The following is a 21,133-nucleotide window of genomic DNA, read 5'->3' as shown; positions in this document are numbered from 1 at the left end:
AACCTATTGCCACTGGATACTGCTGTGGGCAAATAACTTGCAAGACTCTGACAAAGCTAAGAATGATGGGGATGTTTGTTGTTATTCCGGATAAAAAGGCGTAAGGGATAATAAAGCTCATCTTTGCAGTGATCATGTTGTTCCAAAACTGTCTCTTGTAAATGTTTTTTCTGAAGTATTGCATTTTCCTTTGACTCACTTGGTTTTGGCACTGCCAGAGCCACATAGTGAGCTGCGTAGCTCAGAGGTTTGGTCTGGTGTAATAACTTCCAGGTATGCTGCATGCAGCAGAACAAAAGTCACTTTAGGAACAAGGTAGGTAGGGTTTCCTCTATGTAGAGCCGTCTCTTGCCGAGTTTCTGATCCAACGTGCAAAAACTTCAGCTCTCTCAGCCCTTCTCAAGAGGTAGCTACTGAGTTCAGTTACAGTTAGGAAGTGTTTAGATTAAGCGGTATTTGGGTATGCAGTAAGTGGCGTGCTCACGTCCATTGGCTGACCCAATGCAAATGTTTCTGAAAGTCCCTGACAGACAAAATCCACGAGGTGCCATTTCTCTTGGAGCAAATATTTAAGGGTGTTCGGTGGAGCTGTAAGAAGTGGTAGTGGCAGGGAGAGCATAATGTTGTTCACGCTTTTATTTCTATTACGTTCTTCAGTCGTGCTGTAGGAAAGCAAGATGTCTGTTCTTTGGTGGCTTACGTGTGCGGCTTCAAGGGGGAAATGTGGGTGCATACATAAGATGGCAAGAGATGCAATAAGATGGCAAGATGCTGCATCCACATGGGTGCCTTGCATGATGATAGTACTGTTGAGAGGATGTCTTTTTTTTCTGTTTTTCTTCAGAGGTGGGTTTTGGAGATTCAGTTGTCCCCGTGATGTGGATGTGGTAGGCCGTGGTGGTTATAAGCTGGGTATCTGGGGAGCTGCGAGCAGGGTACGTTCGTTGTGCCTGGGGGGAAAGAGTTGGTGGTGCAGCAAGGTGGAAATAGCGGTAGGCTGCGTGTTTTGTGTTGCTGCAAGTAAGAGGATGTGATGGGAGTTTGAGGTCGGGAGATGAGGATGTGCATGTGGGGAGGTGCTGTGGCTGGGTGCGTGCGGTTAGATGGGGGGGATGCCTGCAGGATATGAGAGGGGCAGGAGGGGGAAGTGGATCGGGCAGCAGCAGGGCAATGATCAGTGTTCACGATGAAGCCTTTTCTTTCTCCTTGCCCCCTAGATCTCCTACCCCCCAAGTGATGAGGACAGCGACGACTCTGAGGGAGAGAACCAGGAACTTGTTCAGATCGACAGAGGTAAAGGGACAAGACAGGAGGGTCCTGGGATGCTACCTACAGCTGAAGTGCATTTTGCTTTTCACTTGGGTTCTTGCAAGTGCCTCCTTCACAGTCCCCACTGCACCCCCAAACAGATACATTGAGTCAGGCACCTTGAAGTTTTTAGGACCTCTCAGGGAGAAGCTGGTGGAATCAGATGCTGCAGTCACACTTTTATTACCAGAGATAGATATTGTTAACCACACGTTAAGCTGTCAGTACTACAGATACAGGGCAGTCAGCTCTCCAGTCAGGTCAGCATCAGAGCTGGGAGTACAAATGGATCTTCTGTTCCATGCTTGTGCATCTCAATCATCATTATTCAAAGCTTCATCTTCTTGCCAGTTCCAGTCTTGACCTTCCTTTTTCCCATCCACCTGGACTCGCTTGTCTGATTAGCGCCCTTCCTCCCTCCTGTACCACGGGTATTGGGTAGCTCTGTTTTTGAATCTGGCTGGAGATTTTTAGAAGGGAGGTTTTGGACATGGTATGAAGCAAATTAGAGCTGTAGATGAAATCTGTGGTAAATGTATCTGCTGAGTTATGCTACGTCTCTGCTGTTTGTACATGACCTGATTTTTATCACAGTTTACCACAAATTCAGGTGGATCTTATGCAAGGGCAGAAGTCGTCAGATTCCTGACCCGTAGGGCATGTCCTGTCAAAATTCAAAGTTTTGCTTCGTATACTTACCCCAGAAAGAGTTGAGCAGAACAGGTAAAGCAGTCCCAGGTTGTGGCTGAAGGCAGGCTCTTTTATATGTCAAGCTTTGTAATAGGAAGAGGGCTTTTGTCTCCAGAAACCAGATCTCTCCTATCTGAGCTACAGAAGTGCTGCTTGTAGTAATACAACTCTAGGTGCTTTCTCTGCCCTGAGAACCGGTCACTAGAATTCAGTGTTTCTAGCGAGAGGTCAATGCCTAACAGCACGTTTGTAAGACCGTGTCCTCTCCACCTTTGGTGGGCAGCAAGTCCATGTCCTTGCCGTGCAGCTAGGCTTCCAGTTGACAGCTTACAAGCAGATGTCTACCAATAAGGACTAAACAAAGACCTGGAAACTTTGAGGGGGAAGCGTTCATCAGGGGCATTTCTTATGTGGAAGAAAATGTGGAAAACAGCTCAGACGTTTGCTTGGAAGGAAGTAAAGAAAATGGGTCAGGAGAGCTCAGTCCCTGTTTATGCCGTGGGACACAGATATACTGTCATTCCTCTCTCTCTTCTTCCCACCAGAGAGAAGAAGGAACTGTACCTTGACCCCTCTGGCCACCAACCAGCTCCAGAATCAGGAGAACCAATGCTGCAAGGTGCGGGCCCTTTTCCATGCCAGCCTGGATCGCCACAGCTCAGAAGAGGAGCTGGAGCGCATCAACCGAGAGTTTGCTGCTGAGAAGAGGAAGTGGTCCCAGGTCAGCAGGCTTGCCTGCTGCAGTGACAGCAACAACACCTCCTCCAGTGACGAAGAAGTGAAGAACTTGTGCGCCATGTCCTTCAAGCCGGTCGCAGAGCAGGCCGATGGCCTGCACGCCAGCCCGAGCCCCGTGCTGTTCAGTGCCTCCCCTCCCAAGAGACTCCAGCCTCTGGTGCGGAGCCCGGCCTCTAGACCTTTAATCTTCACGAGCGTTGGGGCAGGCCTTGAGCAAGTCATGCCGTGTAAGAGACATCGGCAGGGATACGGGGATAAGGTCCGCAGGCCCAGCCTTGACCTGGAAAAAATGCAGCAGGTAAGGCAGAACTTGACAGGAGGAAAGCAGCATCACTTGAGAGAAGCAAAGATGGAAAAGCGTTATGGAGGCAGGGTTCAGTAAATTCAGAGGATTGCTTCTTGTGATCGTGGCTTCAGAGGTGTAACTGGTGCTCTTGCTACAACTGAGCTGTTCTCTTGCTACTTGCTACTCATTAGGAGTGCAGCACCCACAGCGTCCAGTTTGTTGTGTGACACAGGACCAAAATCGCTGGAGATCACTTCAGGCAGGTTACTTTTGCTGCCATGAGCTTACCCGTACCTCCAAAATGAACTAACTCCAAAATGAACTAATTGATCAGGGGTGTGTAAAGAAATACCTGAGTGGTGAAAGTAGATGTGGATTTGATGATAGGCGTCTGAGTTTCTTGACATCCTTGGGCCTGGCCTTTCCTGCTCCCTAGGAGTTTTACAGCCTTGTGAAACTGCTTTTTATGTTCCTAACACTTTGCAAATGCAGACTGTTCGCTCTAGGTGCAATTACTCTTGGTTTTGCAGGACTTCTTTAGGGGGCTGGGACTGAGGTGCATCATGCCAGGAGTTTGCCCCGGCTCTGCTGAGGAAGGTGCACAGGGGGGTGGGCTGGCCTGTGCAGTGCTCATCTGGTGCTGCTCTTTCGGAAGGTGTTGCTGCAGAGTTAGTATTGCAGCTTGCTCTTCATTATTTGTTTTCCTTCTTGCACTGGTAGAGCATCAGCTTGAAAGAATATCTGCAAATGTCTGCTGCCCCTGGTAAACTGCAGTAAGTTAAAGACATAACTGTCAGCTCAGTTTCAGCTCAGTTTCCTCTCACTAGGGAAGAATTTTGCTGCCTCTGGTTGGTTGGATGTACTAGTTTTATCCCCATTAAGAGTGCCTCCTTTAAGCCTATGAGATGGACCCACTTATAAAAAGAAAGGGCTAGGTATTTATTTTCCAAGGTCTGTAAGACCCCTCCGTTTCCTCGTTACATAGCCGCCTGTTCTCAGTCCTGCTGGCAGCATGCATACTATGAACACACACCACGCAATTCTGTTTTCAGTACAGTTTTCTTCATCGCCCTCTCATACCTTCTTGCCAAGTCTCTGCTCCCAGAACATTGAAAAGGCCCGGTCTTGCATTTCGCATCACCCAGATCTGCCACAGATACCGACAGACTTTAATTAGTCTCTCATTCTAACGAGAGGAGACAAAAAAGCTGAAGAGCCTGTGCCCAGCCTGTTTTTCAGAGCGTGTGAGTAAATGGAGAAGTTTTTCTTTCTGCCCAGGTGCTTTCTCTGATTTGGATTCTGGGCATAGCATCTACCTGCTCTGCCCTTAGTTCCCTTCGGCAGTGTCTTTGGGAGGGTGCTGGCAAAGGGCAAACTCTGAGCAGGTTGGAGGCTGATTTGAATAAGCCTTCCAAACTGTTGTGGGTTTTCTGGGAAACCTTGTAAGGATGACTTGCTTTCTGGTTCGTAGGCTAATCTCTGATTGAGTTAATCGTAGCAATGATTTTTTCTGAAAGAAGTTGAAATCTAGTCCTTCTCTCATTAATAACATTTTTATTGTAGATGTCATTTCCACTTCTAGGGTGTGGAATCCCTGTTTTAAAAAAAGGATATTAAGCTAATGGCTTTTGATGTTAGAAATGTATGGGGTTTTTTTGGGGTGGGGAGGGGGCATTATTGTGGGAGAACCCACGCAAAGTGAGATGCAGCCTGAATTTTGTAACAGTCTGGTTATTTGTATTATTTTTATCTTTTTAAATTGGTTAATTTTCAGCTGGTATGATCCTGAGGCTTTATGATTCTAGATCAAGGAAGAAATATAAAGTCTCATTCACTGCATGTCTTTGCTTGCCACCTGTGCTTGTTTTTGCTGTGAAAATTATGAGAGAAGTGTTGTAGATTCAGACTTCTGCTGACTTGTTTCTTATGACAGTGATGTGAAATCTGATTTTGGTTTTGAGTTCTGCCACAGAACCCTTCTGTGAAACTGGGCAAGTCTTGCTCAGTATCTCTACTCCCCACCTGTGAAACAGGAGCAGGACATTTCTTTCACGGTCTGTCTTCGTGCTCCAACAAAAATGCCTCTTATTAAATGTCTGGGCAGCATGTGGTTTTTAGTCATGAAAACAATGCAAATGAGCAATGATAATACTAACGGGCTGCTCGGAGGCTCCATCTGGGCCCCGAGCATCAAGCCGTTCTTGCTTTGTGATTTGTATCCTTGCCGTCTCACGTGCTTGCCCGCAAGAATACAGCTGATAAAGTTGATCAGATAGAGACCTTTCTGAGCAGCAGATGTGGTCGCCGCTCTCCTCCCCGAGCCTTCCTTTGCATTCCTGTGGCTCCATGGAGCTGACAGATTACACGGTATCAGGCAAGATGAATTAGTTTTAGAAGCAAATAAGTTCTCGGATGAGAAGATGCTTTTGTGCACGTGCTAGGGCTGCATGAGGGTGGGTGAAAAGTTGGTGAGTGCTTTGCCCCTGTATCAAGTTGTGCTGTTTTTGTTGGTTGGTGATAGAAGACTGGTCCAGAGGGTTGTGGCATGGAGCAGCTCTGTGTCGGGGTGCTTCAGCTATTCTTAGGGTAGAGCAAACAAGGCAGCTTTTGCGGGAAGACCAGGGATTGGTGGCATGTGTTGTCCAAAGGCCTTTTTGTGTTCCGGTGGTCTGATGGCTTTTGGTAAGGCAGGGAAGCACGTCTGGGAGAGAAAAGTAGGTTGGGGGCAGTCTGAGTGCGTTCAAGGGGTTAGGGTATCGCTGTCCTTCTACCTCCATGGCCTGTGGATAAATGGAAATCTCCATCACCCGGACCTTTCAGTTCGGCCTCCCTCAGCAGGAGAGGCTGCGCAGGAGCAGGTTGGAAAAGTCCCATTCTGGGTAGGTGCCAGGCCACGTGTTTCCAGCTTCATAGGCCAGTGCAATCCTGCCTTTTTCTGCCCCAGCCATCAGTTCGGGCGATTGCCGGGCCTGTTTCCCACCCTGGCTGGTCAGCTGGCCACTCAGCCTCTTCCCTATTAAGGCTGAGCAAGGGGAATTCAATGCGTGCCTTTCTTCACTTCTCCAAAGGACTGGAAAATTAGCTTAGAAGACTTTTTCTTTCCCTTAATTGGGCTGAAACGCCCTGGCTCGTGTGGACGCCCGTGTTGCTGCAGTGAATGCCCTCGCCCAGCTGCCCCTTGGTCGTGGCCCTTGGACGGCAACCTCATTACACGCAGGTCCTGCTGCCAGCCACTTGCCATTTAATGAAGGCCGTGTGTGTCCCAGAAAGACTGGCACCCTGTTAACGTGGGCAGATCTGGCTTTTTTTGGCTGATTCACGAGGTCAAGGAGAGCAGGGAAATCCTTCGGTGGCTTGAGGTGGAGGCACCAGGGTGCACAGGGGTGGGCAGAGGTGTGAGGAGGTCCAGGGTATTGCAAAGGCTGCTTGGAGCTGCTGAGCTTGTTCCAGGGGATGAGATTAATTGTTCTTGACATGCTGTGTAAGGGGATAGAGAGGAAGCAAAGGGCCTTTCCTCCTGTGCCATTTAGCACGGCTCGCTGGAGCTCCTGTGACTTTCCAAGCAGGTGAAAGTAGATCTCAGTGCAGCGTGTGCAGGGAGGGAGATCATAATCTAAGGAGGGCGGCTTTGGGTTGGCAGGAAGAGAAACCTAAGTTGCCCTCGTTTCTCTGTGGGCAGGTTGCTGGTAGGGAAAACATCACTTTAAAATACAAAGCAGAGTCTGCATACCTGGGTACGTTATGCTATGAAATTATTAGGTAGTCCTGAGCAAGTGAAACGCTTCTGTTATGATTTAACTGCATGTATGAGTAGATAGTATCAAGCACCCGTTGTCTAATGGAGGCTTAACGCGTTGTTTAAAATGCTTTGAGACCATAGGATGAAAAGGGCCAGCACAGAAGAGAACATACCCTGTACTAGCACGTGGATTTGTCACTGCAGACGCCGTACTCTTTTGGTAGGTGGATAGTTTCAGTGCTTAACGGGTGATGAAAACTTTGTCTTGGCTTTGTCTGGTGGCCTGGGGCAGCATGAGCTCTGATCAGGGCTTAGGTGTAATATCGAGCCCAACAGTCCTTCTACCGGATGCTTGAATATCAGCATTTTGGTTGGACTGGGCCTGGCAGGGCGATCAGCACCAAAAGCTGGCTTTCAGCGTGATACTAGTCACACAGAGGCTACAGGAAAGCAAGCTGTGGGCTCTCACCCTACCATGGAGAGCAAGGGGAGAGCAAGGACCAGCGTGTGAGCCCAGGTACTTGGGCTTTGGGCTGGTAACGCATCCAGGGTGAAATTTCAGATCCTTAGCACAGCTGGGCTTTGCCCTTGCCTGCCTCTCCGGGACTTGACAAATAGCTTCCAGACAGAGAACGTGTGAGCTCGTGAGTCCTTTTCACCTCTTGGCCTCCCGTTTGAATCCAGCCCTTGTCAGTTACTGAAAATTGTTATCATCTGTTCGCTCTCCTGAGCTCGCCTCTCTGTGCTCGGGGGATGCCGGAAAACCTAGCGCTGGCGCTGCTGATGCTTTCGGCTCTCCCTCCATGCTGGGCCTCGCTCTCCAGAATGACCGAGCAGAGCTCAGTGGCTGTGCCGAACGTAATGGCTTACGCCTGTTCCTCCGGGGCCCGGTGCCAGCACGTGTCCACCCCAGGTTTGAGAAGCTGGGCCGCAGCAGTTCTTCATCCCTCAGCGCGGTAGTTTGCCTGCTGAAGCAACGTAGTAAGGAAACTGTTGCAGAAACCGGTTGCGCCATTACAGAGTGAGAAATCTACCTTCTGGTAACCTCCTGCAATTTTGCTTTTATTTTTTTACCCCCCAAAATGCTCAGCAGCAGCTGTTCCTCTGGCACCAAAGCCCCTGTCCGTCTCACCCCTGCCAGTATTCGGTGAGGAAGTAGCCTGTGAAACAAACGCTGTGCTGCAAGGCAATCCTAGCACGGGAAAGTCTGTGGACAAAAAAAATGTATCAGACTGCTCTAGGATATAGTTAGGTGGCAGGAGTCTCTGGGACTCGGGACGCGTGCCACGTGAATGGGCAGCGGGCACAGCAGGGGTGTCTCCTTCTTTGCCTGTTTGAAGGAGGCGAGGAGATGTTCTCTTCTGTTTTGACGTCTGTTGTAAGGATGCTTTGGCTCAGTGCCCCCCAGCTGACGTCTGGTTTGCTGATGAAGGCATTTGCAGTCCGATGCCTGCAGAAGGGAAGGAAGGAAGGGTGCCCGCTGAGAACACCCAGGTCTGGGAAGCAAGGGGAAGGCATGGGGAGCCCCACCCTGCCCGGAGGAGGCGGTTGTGCCTCTGCCAGGCAGCAGATATCTTGGTCTCTTGCTGTGCATCCCCGAGCGTGCTCTGGATGGTTAATTCTATCAAATCCCTGCGAAAACACGCTGTAATGGAAGTGCCAGTGTGCTGCCAGGGCTGGATGAATCAGAGCAGGGTAGAGAGTAACTCACGCAGAGTTTAGCCTAGCTGCTTCCTAGAAAAGGTAAGGGTTTTCTTTCCTTTCCCGAAGGAGGTAAGTGATGTCTTCACTTCACTGATGGCAAGGCTGAAGTTCACCTGCTGCCATGGTGGCTGCTTCTAAATGCCAAGGGCAAGCCAGGTAGGCTAACCCAGTCCTACTCTGAAGCTTTCAGCATACATCAGCATGATGGAGGTTAGAGCAATCTCATGGGGTGGCTGAGGTTCAAAGGGACCTCTGGAGGTCCTCTTGTCCAACTTTCCTGCTCCATCAGGGCCACCTAGAGCCAGTTGTCCAGGTCCACGTCCAGACAGCTTTTGAGTATCTCCCAGGAAGACTGCACGGCCTCTCTGGTTAACCTGTTTCAGTGCTTTGTCACCCTCATAAATGTTCTCTGATGTTCACGCATGTTTCAGTTTGAACTCATTGCTTTTTGTCCTGTCACTGGGCACCACTGAGAAGAGCCTGGCTCCATCTTCATTGTACACTTCAGGTATTTGTAGACATTGGTAAGATCCTACCTGAGCCGTCTCCATGCTAAACAGTTTCAGCTCTCTCCACCTTTCCCCATAGGACTTCTCTCCAGCTCCCTAATCGTCTTCAAGGCCCTTCACGTTTCAGGTGTGCTGCTAGCAGGCTGCCATTCTGATCACACATCTCTCCTTGGACATCTTCCACCACTGTGTCAGCCCAGGCACAGAGTGTTGGCTCGTCCATTTCTAGGGCCAAACATTGGTGCTGTTCTCCCTTAATCCCTTCCTTGTTTTGCCTGAGTGCTTTTTTGATCTGGTTTTGCAACACGTGCAAAGGGGCAACAGTTCAAGAGGGAGATGGATGAGTGAACCAGCGTATGGGTGCTTCTGTCTGGAAATACTCATCTGGCTCTTCTTCCCCAGATATCTAGCCATGTAACTTCACCACCTCTTCCTGGAAGCCAGCCTGCTGGTGAATATAGCTATCTAGACTGTCACAGGGCCTAGGTGCTACCTGGGCTGTGTCCAAGCATGAGCCAGGAGCGAGAACATCTGTGGAAACATCTGAAACCTGGTTCCTGGAGGTGCTGCTTTGGATCTTGAAGGAGAGTGTGGTTACTGGATCGGTCGGAGTGATTTGGAGTGTGCTAGAGAGCTTGGATGAGGCAACACAGGGTAAGGAAAGGAAATTAGATGTGGCTGAAGTTTGGGAGAACGTATTGAGAGATCTGTGGGATAGGAGGAGGAAGAGGAGGATAGGAATGAGTAGAAACAACTGTAGTGTCTTTTTTGTATTAAGGTTCCCGAAGGGACAATAATAGCACCTGGCACCAGAGGCAGTAAATTATGAACCCAAGGTTAAAGCCAACGGCTTATCATTTAGATTGGCAGGCTTGCTGGCTATCTTCCCAACCCTGCTGTCTTTCTTTTTTCTCTAAGCTCTAAAGCTTGGTAAGAAGGTATTAGGCTAGAGCTGTTTCTTTGGCTGCAGACCAGGGAGAGATCAAACGGGCATATGGGCACCACTGGCATGTGTCCTTGGGATGTGACTAAAGGGAGATGTTCTGGGTGATGCTGGATAATGTGAGGCCTCAGCTACTGGTGTGACCGTGAGGGGTAGGTGGGCCTGGAGGGAGCGAATGGGGGCAAGGGAGCCTGTGGTGGGCCATCCCGGGGTAACTGGAAGAGGTGCACTAGCTCAGCAAGTGAAAAGCAGGCAGTGTTTCTTTACTAAGATGAACCTGAACACATCACCTCTGAGCAAAAAAACAACAAAACAAGCAAAACCAGAAGGTGCTCCCCTCTGAAAGTGGCTGCCAGAATCTCTGCACGTGAACGGACAAGGTTGGGCTCCTGACCTCTATCGTTTTTATCTCCCTCAAAGCACCACTGAGAGTAACACCTCCAGAACCAGCAGGAGGCAGAGCCCAGTGCCCCACGTCTGCGGGCAGTGTGGTAGGTGGTGGCGGGCTGCCAGCAGGCCCCAGAGAGCACCTCTTAGCAAAACCTGGAGACCCTCACTGCAGCAGCGACACAACGGGTCAAAATCTGGTTTGAGGCGGGGTGAGTGGCCGCTGCAGAGCGGGCTCGGGGTTGGATGCCCAAGGGTGGCCATCCTTTTGGCGTGTATCTGTGCTGTCTCTTGTGTGTTGCCTGCTGCGGGCCCTTTTTGAAGAAGGATTTCCAAAGGATGTTTTGTTTCTTGTTTTGACACAGTACAGTACAGAAGGATAATGCTGGCGCGCTCTCCCTCCCTCTCTCTCTGAATTCAGCCCAAGTAGCCTTAAGGGCCTGGCGGATTAAGAAGTTTTGCTGCAACCTGTTTATACTTTTCAGCAAGACCAGTTAATAGATGTTGCCTGTAAGTGAAGGTCAGGACCTTCTCTACAGTGCTGTCCTAGAACAGAGCAGGATTATCCTCCTCTCCCTCGTCCTTGGTGTGTCTGGGCTAGAAGGAGTGCCTGGGTTGGGTCCCAACGTGGCTGTTTTGTTGGCCCGATACCTCTCCCTCCCCGCTCCTCCCTCAGCATGTGGCTCATTGTGATACAAATATCTCATCGGCGCCTGGGGAGGGAAGGAGTTTGCAGGCGGCTTTGCCATATGCTGTAACTGCCCGTGTTGTATTTGGTCTGCGGGTGAATGGATCTCTCCTCAGGCATGACAAGATACATCTCTGGCTTGTGGCAGCAACCTCCAAAAAGGAGAAAGCCTTACAGTTAACTTCTTGAGAGGATGGGTGAGGTGAGCTTGGGGAGATTGGCTCTTTGGAGCCAATTCCTGGTGTAGTCCAGAGAGCATGTGGCGGTGGTGTCAGTCTTCTGATCGCTTCCCTGACTTTGTTATATAGATTGAGAAACAGAAATGAGTGGAAGAAAGGGGTTAGGCCTTTTCCTTTGTTCCTCCCCAGCTGCCACGACTAAGTGTTGAATACCAACTTAAGCACTTAGACCAGTGACCAGGCGGCACCCACAAGGTAACAGGGACTGCTACTGCTTCAAAAGCAGCCTGCAAGAGGCTTGTTCAAAGCCCTACACGAAAACGATGGTAGCAAGAAATGGAAAGTGAGAGCCTGTTTTACCCTGGCACTGCGTAGCCCTATATCTCTTAAGTTAGGCCACGTTCCTCGTCCAGCTCGTCTTGGCATTGGTGTTGGAGAGGTGGTGTTGCAGGTGTGCAACTCGCACCCTGCCATGTCCTGGTGGGGCCTGCAAGTGGGAGGGAGGGAGGTGGTGGTGTGGGTTTGGACATGGCAGAAACAGAGCAGTCTTGTGATGGTGCAGATTAACTGACAATGCCAGGCTTTTGTGCTCGGGTTTTGCTACCACAGACCGAAAGCAGGCAGCTTGTCCCGGAGCATGTCTGAGACTCGAAACCACAGCAGCCGTTAGTGTTCAGTGGGCAGAAGCTGGCTGAGCTTTTAAGGCCAAGTGTGTGACTAGAGCAAACACTCTAGGAAATACTGTTTTTTGAGAAGAACTTTGGTGTGGTAAAATAGCCAGCCTGGCTGTCAACAACACAGCTGTCCTTGGCGTGGGCTGGGGTTGAGCTCTGATTTTCTGCCTTAACTCTGAATAGTCTCTCTATTGTTGGCTCACATGAGAACCGCGCTGCTGGGCTCTGCTCTCCCTTTCTGTAAGCCTGTTGATGTCGGTGGGAGTTTTGGGCATTGGTCCATTGCTCATCTCGCAGGAAGAGGCACTCAACAGTCATCTACTTCTCATGTAAACAGAAAGAGTGTTAAACCAGTGTGGATACAACTCTGAAACTCTCTGCCCTTCTCCAAAAACTCTCTGCCCTTCTCCAGAGTTGTGTTCCCAGACTGCCAGCTGAGTTGTGATTGATTTTGAGGAAACGATGGTCGATAAGTCAGAGACCTCTGGCCCCAGCTGGAAACATACAACTACATTTTTTTCCCTAAATGGAAGGTTTGAAAAGCATAGGTGTCCTGAGGACCACAGGTAAATTAAAAAAGCACAAATTAAGATAATTGACATAAACCCTATAAAGTTTGCTGGTTTTCCTCACTGAAAACGATCCTTTTCAATCTTCTGTTAGACTTTGCTTGGTCATTTAAAAAACTTTCCATAGGAATGAATTTGCAAAGCTCAGGATTCTCTAGAGTGTTAGAAACTTAACGTAAATGAGAAGTCTGTGGTCATGTCTATGCTAGGACAGAAAATTTATTTTTGTTTCTAAAAATATGCTTATGTTTTAAAATCCTCCCATAGCCTTGCAAGGTATAATTTCACCTTAAGTTTTATCGTGGAAAAACTAGGTTGAGCAATTATATAGAGGATGAAACCCTGAGTTATTTCACAAGTCGCTTTGCAAGTACTGTAGGCATGCTCGTTTTTGACAGCATAGATAAGTCTTTTGCCTACCTGTGGAGAGTTTAGAAATTGCCTATGTTGCGTGTTGCTTCACAGGCTCGTCAGACACTCCTACAGGCTCTGGCATGATGGTGTGTGGGGGTAACACAATTAAGAAATGAGGAACAGGTTAACAAAGCATTTTCCAAAATTCAGTGCTAAGGAATCCATATAGTTCCTAGGGATATTTCTACTTATACTAAAGCAGGGCCAGTCAGATGCGTGGTTTTCTTACTGCTCTAAGCCTGTACTTGTTCCATTGCAGGGGATGGGGTTTGCAGCTGGGGAAACCACCACAGGTCAGGGAACGCCACTGGGTTTGTTCAGGAAAGTCTGTTGCTGCTGTTTGTACAGGAAAGACAGACGAACCTCACACAAGAACATGGTGTACCTGCTTAGATGATAAGGCTCTGCACTGAGCATACCTTAATGAAAGTCTTGAAACCTAAGCTGCGGTGCTTTGTTCAGAGCGCTGGTTGAAATAGCACAGTGGCTGTGGTACATGCATTTTCATTGTGGTTCTGAATCTGATGCACTATAAAATGAAGCTCTTAACTTGTTGTTTTCAACTTAATATAATTTCCTGTCGTTCCCTGAGTGGCACGTCCAGCTCTATTACTTTCTGAGTGTTGTTAGAGGAATGAGTGTAATTGTGAGCAGTGGAAGTGGTGCTCTTGGAAAATGTACTTTGATCAAATAGAGATACTTGTAGCATGGCATCTTTTTAGTATTCTTGTATCTCTTATTTATACACCTAATATTCTTCTCAAATCTGTGACTGCTACAAGAATGTGAGAAAGGTATTCTTGATGTACTAATCTTTCTCGTCTGCATTTTGCAGCCTCTTTTGCTATGGGCAGTTATGCTGAACATCCTATGGAAAGACCGTAGAGAGGGGTGAAACGGTAAACCACAAGAAGCTGAAAAAATCTGATTATCTCGTGATGTGGCTGCTGGTGGGGTTAGAAGTAGAAAGCAGCAGTAACTACCGCTGCAACTTTGAGACTTTTCTTTGTTGCTTGGTCCACCGTATAAAATGGTGCTGAGCTGAGACATTGGTTCATTTGCTTTCCAGATGCAAGCATCCCAATCACTCAAAGACCCTCAAAAATATTCATATAAATGTGGTATAAATTCTTGCTTTTATTATCAACCTTTCTCTCCACAGGGAATCGTAATGAACTTGGCCTTGAGACATCCAGGTCTGCCTTTGTACTCTGCTCTTTCTTCTTTTAATGAGATGATCTGAACTTTTGCCCTTCTGCAGTGTAGCGGGTGAAAGAGCTCTCTTGGTCCTAGGATGTGACCATTCCATAAGCATGACGGTTGGGGAAAAAGGAAGTACAGAATTATTTTTGTGTTAAGATTGATGTGCACGGTCATGAGTACTGGCACATGTTATACAGGCTCCAGTATGTAGCTTACAGGCTGTTAAGTTGAAGATTTATTTCCAAGTATTTGCAAAGTGGATTTTGATGCAGACAGTGGAGTGGCATACGTAAAGTCCACAGTACTCGACCTATTTCTTCATGGGTGCAGCTCCAAGGGTGGCTGTGCTCTGCTGATGCCTGCTCAGAAGTATAGTGGCCTGCTTCTGGCTCTGGTCTGGCATGTCACTGCTTTTGCACAGGGGAGGTTCAAAAAGTTGGCAGGAGTGATGTGTCACCCATGCTGGCACCTATGGACAAATGGAGATGCTGAAGCTCCGTGTATGAAGTGTCCATGTAAAGTTCTGCTCGCTGAACTGCATTGCTCCTCACATGGGAGGGGTTTCTGTGTCATCCTGAGCCACCTGCAGCCATGAGGATGTGGACAAAGGGGATGCAACAGGGTATCAAAGTCTGGTGCCCATCACCAGCTCTGAAAGGAGCCATATACCTACTTAGAGGGAAGGACGAAGCACCGGGCGGGGACATGGTCTCCTCTGAAATCCTTGCTACTCACACGGATACAGGCCTAGGCCAGCCCTTTCAGAGCTGGCGGGTCAAACTCCACCACAAGCTCTGAGCTTCATCCCACAGACGGCACCCCAGGCCCCATGCCGCAGGGCAGGTGCGGGCAGGCACCGCTGCCTTGGGACCTGGCTCAGGTTGTGGGCATGGGGAGAACGGTCTCTGAGCACAGTGGTTAATTACATGCTGTATAAGTGGATTAGCTCCCTGGAGTAAGAGGCCTTTATCCTATTAGCTGGCCAGCCACTTCAGCACGTTCCCTCCTCACTGCTGTGTATGTGAGGTTCAGCAGGGAGAAGTAGCTGGTAGAGTGGAGAAGGTGGTAGTGGTTGGGCCACCTCATCATTTCTTTCTGTGGTTATTAATGCTCTACTATTGCCGCTTCCTGGATATTTATATGAAGACAAAAAAAAAAAAGAGTCTCTCTGGTCTGTTAATCATCTTTAGGCCTGTAATTTCTAATATACTACTTAGTTATGTAAAATTTTCATGTGCCCTTGGAAACAAATGGGATCTCACAGATAGGCATAGTCATGCGAAAGGAGATGCTGAAATGTGCTGCGGGGCTGTGCAGACATGACATACATGTGTGTGTTTGTGTCTTGGGAGCAGAAAAAGTGGGGCTCAGTACCCTATGTTCAGACTCTGTGGAGCCCAAGCAAGCCCCATGGCTTAGGATGTTTGCTTGTTTGTTTCTTTGAGACAGGCTTGTTTTGGCTTCCCGGAGCTATTTATGCAGTCAGTCAGCATTTGGCTTGTTCAAAGTTTCTCCACAAATCCAAGTTCTCGTCTGGAGGTAGGACCTTGTGTATTTTCTGTTTCAAGTTGCCTTTGTGAGTGCTCCCAGCACCTTGAGCCCAAGGCAGGGGTTCCTGAGGGGTGCATCTGCATTGCTGCAGATGATGGGGGGCAACTCTAACTCACCTTTGGAGGCTTCCCTTGTAAAGAACAAGCTGTGTTGTGTGCCTTCAGTTCCACTGAAAAATCCTTTCCATGATTTAGTGCAGTGAGTATATCCCACATTGTCCTATTTTGAGAAGCTCCACCAAGGCCAGCCTTCTAAGGATCCACAGAAAAGGTGCATATTCCAGGTTCTGCCCAGACAAACCTATTGATCTCCACTGAATGTCTTCTGTAGTGGATTAGAGATAGGTACTGTATGCTTTTATACCTCCTGAAAAGTCCATTTAGCTAACTGTACTCTTTAAGGTACGTTTTGGGGCTGGCAAACAGGCATTCAGGGTTAAGAATTTATCCTTTTAGCCATAGATACTTGATCTCACCATCAAAACCATTCAGGTTGGCTCTAAAAACATTAAAAAAAATCTTAAAAATCTAGAGACCTGAAACAATTGTGAGCTGTTTTTTTTTCTTTTGCTGCCCATGCGTTACAGCTATGCTTTCCTCTGCCGGGCAGAACCTGTGCGAGCATGCACTCTTCTGGAAGCCTGATGTCCCAGATGTCCGGGCTGTTCGCTGTCTGTCTGGTATGCATGAGGCCCCGTGGCTGGCCCGTGAAACCACAGAGCCTTCGGAGCGTCTCGCAGTGTTTGCAGTTAGCTGAGGGTGGTGGCAGGGTCATCCGGGACACCCTCTGGTAGTGCCTGTGTCCTTTGGGCTCGAAGCAGCCATCTGTGAATTCTCTTCCTCTTTGTGTCCCTGTAATGTCACAGCTGACAAGTCTGTACCTTTCACTGATATTTTTGTTTTTTCTTCTTTCCCAGGGTATACAGCTGTGTGACTTTCAGAGCCTTCTCTGTGTCCTCCTGCTTAGAGGAAACTGTTTACTCTATTGCCTGACTTGTGCTGATGTCTTAACCCCTTCTTGGTGCACTCAGGAGACGGGGTTTAAGCAGAGAGCAGCAGAGAGGTCTGGGGCTGCCTGTCCTGAGCCCCCAGCACTGCTGTCTCCAGTGCACTGCTGCCAGATAAAGCAGCAGGAGGCAGAGTGCCTTCTGCCCTTGTTCTGCCCGTGGCAAAAGCCCATGGGGAAAGGAGGGCTTTGGAGTCACATCCAAGCCAAGGCTTTGCAAGCTGGAACTACAAAAGTGAGACAAACTATAGAGACATCAGATGATATGTTAGACTAGGCTGGACGTTCTCTGTAGACAGCTTTGGAGCCAAGGCCAAGAATGAAGGGACAAAATGGTCACGTTGGCAACCCTGAATTGAAATCCTTGTAAGCTTTTTCTCAGGAACTGCTTCCATGCCTGGCAGCTGTGAAACCAGAGCCCCCCTCTCCCTTTGCACCCCTCCTCCCTTCCTAAGCTCAAATGAGCCCAGCATTTGAACTCTGGTGACTTTGGCATGTGCAGATGAGTGATAGGGAATTAATGAATCCTGCCCCTTCTTTTTATTTTTGTTACTCCACAGGTGCTGGTGTTTTCAGTCAGGTCCATTTCCTGAACAAATGGAGTTCTGCATTTTTTTCAGGCCTCAAAGAAAACTCAGCAAGGGATTTGGGATTGGCGAGGAATGAATAGATGAGCCATCTGATGTACCCTGCAGATCAGCAGACTTGGACTCTGCCAGACCAGCAGGGGAAGTGGCAGCTGAGCCAGAGACGCTCCATACAGAGCGTTCAGTTCCCCCATCCCCAAATTCAAATCAAAGGGCTAGTGATAAAAGTGCCAGGGCAAATCTGGCCTGTTGATTTGTGTCTAGGGAGACAGGGCTTCCGTATGGATCCAGAGCATATCTGGAAACAGTACACCACAAAGATGACTGAGGCGCAGTAGAAAACCATTCACTTACAGACAGGCTGGAAGTCTGTTTGCCTAGACAATAACTGTGTAAGTAGGTAGCTGTGTTTGCATTAGCTGTGGCTCCAGCGTGATATTTAGGGAGAGCTTCAAAGAGCAGCTTGTAAGCTCAATAATGTTATCTGCTTTCTAGGCCTTGGGAGTGGTGGGAATTCGGATGCTCTGCCAGGTGGCAGACCTTGCTGGCCAGGCTTTGGCTCAAACTCTTACATAGTGGGCACTGACTAGGCCCAGCAGCCACTCTGCTGTAATCACCTGTGTGTCTTTCCTGATTTAGGTTTGACTGGCTTGCTCTTGTTCAGAGTGATCCCTTGTGGGAAGACTTGCTGTTCCTGCAGTTAAAACTGACCTGTTATTCAGGGCCATCTCGTATTCGCTGTTGGTTTTTACCACCCTCTCTTAGTAGTGACAGCCAGACCCTTCCCAGTAATGCTCACAATGGGGTGACTAATGACATCATGTTGGAGGGGATTTTGTGACCACAGAAGTCATTTTGTTGTGGCTTTCATGGTCTGCTCTTTGCCGAGTGTATGATCCCAGGCAAGTCCCTACAGTACACGTTTTTGGAAGGTCTCTTCTGCTTTATTTATTATTTGAATTTATTCTTAGTGATCACTTACTAATCAGCGTTTCCTCTGCTGCCCTGTCCAGAGGCACTAAGCAGGGCTATTTTACACTAAAATAAAGGCGTTGGGTTTGCAGCACTTGCTGGGCGCCTCTGATAGAGATGAGGGCCTTTTATGACAGTGTTCAGAGACTAAATGCATTGTTTTGAAAGGGTTTCAGATGGATTGAGGATAAATGTGGCAAAAAAAACCCCAACAACTTTAGTGACTAATTCGATGGAATATAAGGTAGAAATAACTTCCAACAAAAATTAAGGCTTTTCAGGATATTCCACGGTATCACCACAGTTTACAGCCTCTGGATGCTGGGATTTGTTTTTGTAGGAAGAGACTGTTGGCCAAACCACTTGAAATAGCTTGCATTTTAGAGTGCCGTGAGGCTATTTGACTTCTGGTGGAGCAGCGTCTGGCCTCTGACATGATAATTGTGATTTAAGGCGGTGGCTGAAATGGAGCCGCCTCATGCTGCCCTGCTGCAGGGACTGGGTGTGTGGACATGTTGGGTGATGCTCATCTCCTAGCAGCACTGCTCAGTGCCAAGGAATTTAAATAAAAAGTCCATTGTCAGCCTATAAAATAGCTTTAAAAGTCTTTTGCTTGCTCCTAGCCCATGCCCTTCCTTTAATTCAGGGGCCTCCTGCCTCTGTGGCCCTCTGAGCCGGCCGCCCCGTGCCACAGGGTAAGCTGGAGGTGGGACCGGAGCAGGAGTGCTGCACAGCAGCCATTTTGTGCAGGGCCTGGCCTCCTCAGCCCCCCGCACCCCTGCCCTGTGCCTTACCCCCCTGCACGCTCTCCCTGCCTCAGCCACGGCAGGCAGGGGCCAGGCCCAGAAGGTGGCTCGTTGGGTTTCTGTTGGTTTTTCTCTTTATGGACATTGCATCACTGGGCATGGTTTCTTTCTTCCCGTGTTCCCTTCACCTCAGCCTTCTGCTGTGCCCTCAGGAGTGCAATTTCTCTTTACGTTGTAATGTTTCCTGGCGCTTTGTAGAGCTTCCTCTTTCAGTTCTTTTTTCAAACAAAGCCACATCATCTATGTTTATTTCTTGTGATAGACACTCAAGCTTTGACTGCCGTGTTTTTCCTGTTTTTTTTGGAAGACTGGGGACAACTGGGGAGCTGGCTGGTAGTGTTAACAGCATGGAAGCAAAGCGAGTTAGAGAACTGAGGAGACTTTATTTTTTTTTTTTTTTTAAGTCTGCTTAAAACTTTGTGCTGTCAAAAGCTTTAAAATGCCAATGAGTGTCAGACATCCATGCCTTCAGTCAAAGTGTACCCGTTCTTCTGTTGATGGTCCTCAGCAAAACTGAAGAAAGGCACAATGGTTGTCCTGCTGGATGTTCTTCTAAAAACTGGGTTTTGAGTAAGGTTACAGTACATCTAATGAACACAGGCTTATTTTATTATTATTTTGAAATGTTTTTCATTAAACAAGTGAAAACTTCTGGAAAATCCTCTTAAGTTGGAACGAGTTGGTTGTGTATCAGTATGTAGCATTTCATAGAATCATTCAGGTTGCGAAAGACCTCTAAGATCATCTAGTCCAACCTTTAACCTATCCCTAAAGACCACAACTAAACCATGCTACTAAGTTCTAAATCTACATGTATCTTGAAGACCTCCAGGGCTGGTGACTCAAAATTAAGTGTGCTGATTTAATATAAATTAAGTGATGGGTTAAACTGAACTGAAAGTTCCTATGCGCTCTTGCACCAAATCAACTAAACTTGTTTGTGAAAAATATTAATATCTAAGCTGCATCCACCTGTATACAGGTCCTTAGGTTTAAAACTACAATCAGATGATAAGGTTAAATTAATAATAATAATAAAATCAGCAGGCAATAGAACTGTTGCTTTGTCCTGTGGAGGTGGTGAAAATGAAACCATTACAAAAACAGAAACATGCATATAAAAAGCAGATGTAAAACGAAGGGCGTTTATTAATATACAAGCTGATACTTTGCACTGTACAGTGATTCAAGAGATTGTCCAAACTTAAATATTTGAAAATTAAGCTGTGATGCCTGCCTTTGAACTGTTCATTGTCAGAGTTTTTTAAATATTTATTTTTGAATCACAGTAGTGTGATGTAAATTCATCCTTCTTGAGAGTTATGCTATTCCTAGAATGACCTTGCCTTAAGAATACTTGTATTTTGTATGTTAATATATATTACAGTCCTCTTGATGACACAGTAGCTTGTGTGTGTAAGCAAATACATGCATGCAGCACTTAATGTCTGGGTTAGGTTCAGAACTGCTCAAATCAGTGTTAGAGGACTTCAAGCACTACTGCCTAATTGGAGATTTCTCCTGAAGTGAGGCTGAATTAGAGGGCTTTGCTCTGAGAAGGGGCAGGGGTGGTGTTTCGTCTCTGCTGTCAGTGTGGTATTTTGATGTGCCAGGGTTGTGCCACGAAGCTACGCATACCAGTTAAGGGGTTCGTTAGTGTGTTACTTGGTAAATATGCAAGCCTCTAAATGATCACTTCCAATCCCTGCAACTTTATCAAGAGGGAGGGAGTCACTGGTTTATGAGCAGAGAGCATTTGTGTAACAGGAGGTGGGATTGGTGGGGGAGGGTTCTTAGCCTGAACTGATTTTGCTGTTTTCTGGGAGTTTAACCCTAAAATGTTCCAATTCCGCTGTATTTTTAGAGTGAGGCATAACTTTTGTGCCCTCAAAAAGACTTTCCACATTTCCTTAGTCATGTCATTTCCTCCTTTTAAGTAGAAGCCACAGCAGATCGTAAAATAAACTTTCCATCATGTAAATAATAGTGCTCCCAAGTTGTAGGTCTCAGCTCTGATGCCAACGGTTCTGTTTGAGACCAGCGGGAGGGACTTTTTAATTGAAATAGGGAGGCTGAGCACAGGCACTGCCTCTCTTCCTTCCATTTCCTTTTCTGCAGGTGGAAGAAAGACTCAGAAACCAAACCCTACCGTTTATTCTCAGCTCTGCTACTAATATTCTC

At 47.7% G+C, this 21,133-nt stretch overlaps 1 protein-coding gene across 3 annotated transcripts in view; it reads left to right on the top strand.

The window, feature by feature from the left end:
• Positions 1-21,133, top strand: part of LOC310897920 (uncharacterized protein) — a 68,037-nt gene that overhangs the window by 28,337 nt on the left and 18,567 nt on the right. For all 3 annotated transcript variants that reach the window (XM_083832083.1, XM_083832082.1, XM_083832081.1), the window contains exons 2-3: positions 1,218-1,293; positions 2,544-3,034. In XM_083832083.1, the coding sequence (XP_083688209.1) occupies positions 1,218-1,293; positions 2,544-3,034 (567 nt within the window). The remainder of the gene's footprint in view (positions 1-1,217; positions 1,294-2,543; positions 3,035-21,133) is intronic.

Source organism: Anser anser, assembly GCF_964211835.1.
Source record: "Anser anser genome assembly, chromosome: 3".
NCBI lineage: Eukaryota > Metazoa > Chordata > Aves > Anseriformes > Anatidae > Anser > Anser anser.
Note: the sequence above shows the minus strand (reverse complement) of the source record. Positions and strands in the feature narration are given on the sequence as shown.